Genomic DNA, 6261 nt, shown 5'->3' with positions numbered 1-6261 from the left:
TCTCGCTGCTCCTGGCCGCCTCGTGCCTGGAGCTCGTGCTGTGCGGGGTGCAGGTGGTGAACGCGGCCATGGGTGTCCTCTGCGGCGACTGCAGGAAGAAGGTGGGACCGCGCGCCCAGGAGCTTTGGAGGGAACCGGCTTGCTCCCTGGCTGCGTTCTCACGGTCTCTTTTCCGCAGGGCGCCCCTCAATGAGGCTCCACTGACCACCCTGCTCGCCGCTGGACGCCCACCCGACCCACCCCCGCCTTGAAATAAACCGTTTTGAGCTCTCTTGCGCATCTCAGATCGTGCCCTATGTGAGGAGTGTCCAAGGCGGGGCTTGTGGCTCCCCTGTGTGGGGCTACTGCACCCCGCTTATTTTCTTAGCAAATAGTTACTTTTTAAGCCTGAGTTTAAATTTTTTATTTATCATTTTTCATTGATTTGAGAGAGAGGGAGGGGAAGAGAAAGAGAAACATGGATGCCAGAGAGAAACATCAATTGGTTGCCTCATCCATGCACCCCAGCCAGGATCCATCTGCAATCTGGGTATGTGCCCCAACCAGGAAGGAACCACCTCTTGGTGCACCCACCAGGCTCCCACCAGCTGAGCCAGGAGCGCCAGGGCAGCAAATAGTTATTGAGCTATTAGTGTGCACCGGAAATACCAAAGCCAACAAGACAGACAAGTTCTGGGCTCTCAACTTAACATTCCAGGATGTGAGGGCGATCTGGCTGCGACATTTGTCACCCCGTTGATCGCCAGGGTTGATTCGGCTGATCTGGCTGGCTAGGCGGGTGTCCCCCTCCTCCCTCACCGATCCATGTGCGTCCCCCCAGAGGAGAGGACCGGTCTTCGGTAAGGGTATACGAGTAGCTGCACTCTCCTGCTAGAACCTCCAAACAAGCTCTCAATTTAACATTCCAGGGTGGAAAATTGGCAGTTTTTAAAAGATCAGCTGATGATAAGCACTTTTACAAAGCTCGATGAGACCTGGCCAGTGTGGCTCAGTTGGTTGGAACGTAGTCCTGTACACCCAAAGGCTGCCTGCTCTTTGGCTTCTGGGTCAGGGCACACACCTAGGTTACAGGCTCAGTCCTGGTGGGGACTCATACTAGAGGCAGGTAACCATCTCTCTCTCTCTCTCTCTCCCCGCTACCATTTCAAAGAGACCGAGTAAGGCTTAGCCGGTATTTTCACCTTCACCACCCCATTCTGTGCCTCTCCCCATGTAGGTCAGACCTGCCTTCGAGAGTGCTACGTCCACATGGGACTAATGAGCCCTTTGCAAGTCCCCCTTGGCACATGCTCAGGACAGGGAACCCTTTCTCTAAAATCAGTAAAACATATCCTCAGGTGAAGATTAAAAAATAACAACACGTTGATAATGGGATAGATATAAACTCTGAGGAAGTGAAATTAGAGCTGAAGTCTGCTTGTGGGCTAACCACCTGGGTGCTGAGGGATTCCAGGCAGAGAGAACACCAAGGGCAAAGATCCAAAATGGGAATCAGTATACAGAAAAGCCACCCTTGGGGTTGTGTAGGGGGGAGGAGGTGGGGGGGACAACTATGGAAGAGACAGGTTAACCAATTAAGCTCTAGAAAATGAAGCCTGAAGGTGTGGTAACATGTCGCCTCCTAATTTGGTAGAAGTTTCTTAATCTGAGGTCACTGGTGGCTCAGAAAATAAATAACCTGGGCATTTAATGGGTATGATGCGGATGCAGACGCCCTCAGAGAGCCAGAGACTTCCTTTACTTGTGTGCAAAATGGAAGTGACTAAAGGTCCGTAACTTTGGGTAGCCTGCCATGGACTCCTGAGCCAAACCTGAATTTCAGCCTGGCCCAGTGCTAGGCTAGGAGACAGGGAGATGCAGTTTTCTATGCCTAAAACAAATGACACCAAAGCCATGACGGGGAAGCTTTAATTCGGGAGGTGGGACAGCCGGAGGTGGGGCCGGGAGCCGACCGCAAAGGGATCAGCTGCTGCAGCAGAAAAAACGCACGTCGTTCATCGCGGTGTCGTCGGGGAGGCCTCTAGGCCGCTGGACCTTGGTCTGCAAACCACATATGCCTTTAGGACACGGCTCACTCCAGCTTCCAAAGTCTCCCCAGGCCAGGCCAGGCCCCTCCAGTTCCTTGCCGTCGGAGCAGCGGAAGCGCACGTTGTTGGCGCCAGTGTTGTCCTCAAGGGTCTTGGGTGCCTCCACTCGGAGTGAGAAAGCCACGAGGAAGCTGCCATGGGGACACCACAGCGGCTCGCTCCATGCGCCCCACCTGCGAGGGAAGGGAAGACTCACTGGTTGTGGGGCGCCCCCCACTCACCTCCAGCCCGACCCAGCCTGGGGACTTCCCAAGCCAGGGGCTACTTGGCCTGAGGGGGGGCGGGTCTAATCACTTGACATCCACCGCGGTGCGCAGGGGAATTCTACAACCTACTCCCCAGGTCTAAGGTGTAGCAACTGGAGTTACCTGCCGGCTGGGAGTGGGTGGGTGTAACAGGATAAGGCGCATACCCCACCCTAGGGGATCACTGGCCCCTGCCCCTCACCTTCCAGACTCGGACTCCACTTTGTGCCCACGGGAGCAGTGTAGCCGAATCCCATTCATTGCCGTGTCATCTCCGGGGATGCCTTGTGGGGGCTCCACCTGGAGCCGAGAGGAGGGGTAAAGATGAGTCAGACTACCAGTCACTATTTTTTTTTTTTTTTACAAATAAGTGTTGAATGCATTTTTTAAAATTTTTATTACTAGAATTGGTTGGTATCTTTTATTTAAAAAAACATATTTTTATTGATTTCAGAGAGGGAGGGGGAGAGAGACAAACATCAATGATGAAAGAGAGCCTTAGCCAGTTTGGCTCAGTGGATAGAGCGTCAGCCTGGGGACTGAAGGATCCCAGGTTCCATTCTGATCAAGGGCACATGCCTGGGTTTCGGGCTTGATCCCCAGTGGGTGGTGTGCAGGAGGCAGCCGATCAATGATTCTCTCTCATCATTGATGTTTCTATCTCTCTCTATCCCTTCCTCTCTGAAATCAATAAATACATATATTTTTTAAATGATGATAGAGAATTATTGATTGGCTGCCTCCTACACACCCCTCTCCTGGGGATCCAGCCCGCAACCAGCATGTGCCCTGGATCGGAATCTAACCTGCACCCCTAAGTCCACAGGCTAAAGCTCCATCCCCTGAGCCAAGCCTTTGAGACCTAGATCTGAGCCCTCACCTTGATGGAGAATCCGATGGTGAAAAATCCGTCAGGACACATCTCGGGCCAGGCCCAGTCGCCCCAGGGGCCCCCATTGGTCACCTCGATGACTTGGGTGTAGCTTCTGGAACCAACGGCTCTGGTGTGCCCGAAGCACATCGCCCACAGCAGCAGCAGCTTGGCTCCCACTGGCTCCATTCTGCAGCCTCTGTGAGCCAGGGCCCCTTAAGCAGATTTATACCACCTCTGCCCCATGAGGGCTCCGATTGCGGAAGGGCCACTCGGATTAAGTTTCACCAAAAACTAATCTGCTCCCGGAACTCTACAGACCTGATCTGCTGCTCAGGGAGACCTATGCTCCCAGCAGCAGAGGAGGAGGGGCATCAGGAGCAGACAAGTTGAAATCACCACCATCGCCTGAACTTTTACTACAGGCTATGTGGTTAGCATCTTGCAGGCATGTTCTATTTAACCCTCCCAATTTTAGGAGGTAGGAATTAGCCTTCCTATTATGTAGATTAGGGAACTGGGATTTAGAAATAGCAAGCAACTTGCCTAAAGTCACCATCAGCCAAGCTGAGAAACACTTTAACGCTGGGAAATGGGAAGCCCAAGGCTAGGGATGGAAGTGAAGGCTCCTGAATCCCACAAGATGGGATTGGTCAGTAGCAAACTCAGGGACCTCCCAGATTCAAGGGAGCATCAGAGTGAGAGACAGGGCAAGAATCCATGAACTGTGGGAGCTAGGAAGAGTCTTCGTAGAGATTGGGGTCCTGACTCCTTGAGAATCTGGGGTATTCTCCCTCACCCCAAGAAGAAAATATACACAGAGACGGGGACAATTCTAAGAAGTTTATGGACTGGGGGCTAAGAACAGGATATATTGTTTCTTTGATTGCATCCTGTATCCTTTCTCTGAAAGCACCCCCTCCATGGCCACTAGGTGGACTCCTAATTTGCAAAAATCAAAACTGCGCCCCCAAAAAGTGCAAATTTGTCATCTGGGGCACTACCCTTATTTGCCTACCCCTAATACACATTTCTTTGTTTATTAACATACTAGATGCCCAGTGCACAAAATTCATGCACTGGCAGGGTCCCTAGTGGCTGCGGGGTTGGGAGGTCTCCCTCCTTCCCCTGGCTGGTCCTGCCCCTTTGCCGAACTCCCTATGAACTCCCTGTTGAGGGGACAATTTGCATGCTACGCTTTTATTATATAGAATACGTATTTTGCAATAATGTACTTTGGCCCAGGTAATATTCTAAATTCTGTAGATAGAGTTACAACCAAGAAAAACAAGATTCATCAGAGCTCACATTCCAGTAGGGGAAACAAATTATTAAGTCTCTAATGGACCTTGAGCTCTATGAAGGCTCAGTTTATTTGTCTCCTTGAGGCCTAATCAGGGCTTGGCATGTGGAAGTACTTAATAAAGGTTTGTTTGATAAATAATAGAGGAGCCAACCCGGAGTTGGGACAAGGACTGGGCAGGAGCTGGTGAGGGCATGGTGGATCAAGCCTGAAGTATACAATCAGGAGATGATGCCTCTAGATCAAGACAAGGTCCCGTGGGGATAGGCTAGAGAATTTAGACATGGGCGCTCCCTGGATCCCAGGTGCCCCGTGCTTGAACTTTATAGGTAAGATTTATGGAGCAATTGTGGTAAGCTTTTCCATTTACAGTGTTTACACGTACATTATCATTTAATCCTCGCCAAGTACCTATTATTATCCTCAATTTACACTGGAAGGAACCCAAGCCCAGAGTCTGTTATCTTAGGACCCACATCATTGCTCAGTGTGGGAGCTGGTACTGACCCCAGCCTCCCTTCCCGATACCCAGGCTGCCTCTTCCTACAACCTGATCCTATAAGGAAGGGAAATACAGGGACGTGTCATTGCCACCGAACTTCCCAAATCCTCTTAATCTGGTTTCTCACCCCTGAGGTGCTGCCCTCTAGGGCAAAGGACACAGAGTAAGGGGCCTTAGATTAATGATTAACCCTTGCACTTCAGTGCACCGCGGACTTCTCTTCCTTCTGGGAGGCGGAGGGATAAGGCCCGGGTAGGAGCTGGTGAGGGGTGGTGGTCCCAGCAGCGCCCATGGGGGTCGTGCTGCTTCCGCAGGTCTCCAGGCGCTGGCTCCGCCATCCAATTCCTCTTGCCATTTTCGCGCTGCTACTTTTTTATCTCTGTACTCGGAGCCTACGTGAGTGGCCTCTTCCCCCACCTTCTCTGGCAGGAACCCAGGAATCCCGGTCCTGGGGACCTAAGGCCCCTCTTCGAGTCCTCACCGCCCCGCCTTGTCTCTCCCCAGGCGCCCTCTCGGGCTGCGGATCGGGGGCCCAGCCCTGCGTTACGGAGGGACCCCCGCCTTCACAGGTATGCTGGGGGCAGGGCTGGGGCCGGGAGCTCCAAGCAGGACCCTCAACAGGGGGAAGGTGGAGCCAGGCTGACTGACTCCCTGCTGAGGAGCAGAGCGGGTCCTCCTTCCTGTCCCCCCACCCTAGACGGAAGCCGAGAGCACAGCAGGAGGGACACCAGCTAGACCTTAGGTTGGCGAAGGAGGCCTAACAGGCTAGGGGTTCTGCTCCCCCAGATCCGGCAACAGTTGGGATCCCTGGAGGCCCCGGAGCGGGAAGAGCCTTGGTGTCTGGGCCGCGAGGGGATGCTGGGCCGCTTGGTGAGGCCGTTCCGCGCTAGTCTGAGCCTGGAAGGGGATGTGGAGCTGTCGCAGTACCTGGCGGGATGGAGGGAGCTCATCAAGTGAGTGGTCTCCCTCCCCTCATCCTTCCCCGCCTCCATGGCTCCATCGCCCTCTCTCTAACCAGCCCACTCTTCGCCCCACCAAACACACAGATTCCTAACTCCCTTCGGCTCCATCTTCACCTTCGCCACCAGCGAAGCCTTCTCCAAAGTGACAGCCCTCGAGGCTCGGGTGCACGGCCCAGATGCCGCGCACTACACATCGCTGGCGACCATGGCCGCGTGGGAGCGGCGGGCGGGACTGCTGGAGAGGCCTGGGGTCGCCCCTCCGGACTCGGCCAAGGCCTCGGGCTCACGGAC

The 6261-nt window shown here is 53.7% G+C and overlaps 2 protein-coding genes across 3 annotated transcripts in view; one reads left to right on the top strand and one right to left on the bottom strand.

Annotated features, from left to right (window-relative positions):
* The window catches only part of TM4SF5 (transmembrane 4 L six family member 5), a 7336-nt gene extending 7064 nt beyond the window's left edge, over nucleotides 1-272 (top strand). The window contains exons 5-6 of the mRNA XM_015569217.1: nucleotides 3-101; nucleotides 179-272. Coding sequence (XP_015424703.1) covers nucleotides 3-101; nucleotides 179-193 — 114 coding nt within the window. The 3' untranslated portion in view covers nucleotides 194-272. The remainder of the gene's footprint in view (nucleotides 1-2; nucleotides 102-178) is intronic.
* Nucleotides 273-1891: 1619 nt separating this feature from the next.
* VMO1 (vitelline membrane outer layer 1 homolog (chicken)) lies at nucleotides 1892-6255 on the bottom strand. 2 transcript variants are annotated; one of them, XM_015569238.1, is made up of 4 exons: nucleotides 6085-6255; nucleotides 5746-5935; nucleotides 2535-2632; nucleotides 1892-2260 (listed from the first exon to the last, which is right to left on the bottom strand). In XM_015569238.1, exons 1-4 carry the CDS (start codon nucleotides 6162-6164, stop codon nucleotides 1963-1965), a joined length of 666 nt encoding a protein of 221 aa, XP_015424724.1. In that variant the 5' UTR covers nucleotides 6165-6255; the 3' UTR covers nucleotides 1892-1962. The 2 variants fall into 2 exon arrangements, with proteins under 2 accessions (XP_015424724.1, XP_006771966.2); XM_006771903.2 differs by lacking the exon at nucleotides 5746-5935 and adding an exon at nucleotides 3213-3402.
* Between the last annotated feature and the right edge of the window lie 6 nt (nucleotides 6256-6261).

The sequence above is a fragment of the Myotis davidii genome, unplaced genomic scaffold (genome assembly GCF_000327345.1).
Source record: "Myotis davidii unplaced genomic scaffold, ASM32734v1 scaffold925, whole genome shotgun sequence".
In the NCBI taxonomy this organism is placed as follows: domain Eukaryota; kingdom Metazoa; phylum Chordata; class Mammalia; order Chiroptera; family Vespertilionidae; genus Myotis; species Myotis davidii.
The sequence above is the reverse complement of the archived record's forward strand: the minus strand, read 5'-3'. Positions and strand labels throughout refer to the sequence as shown.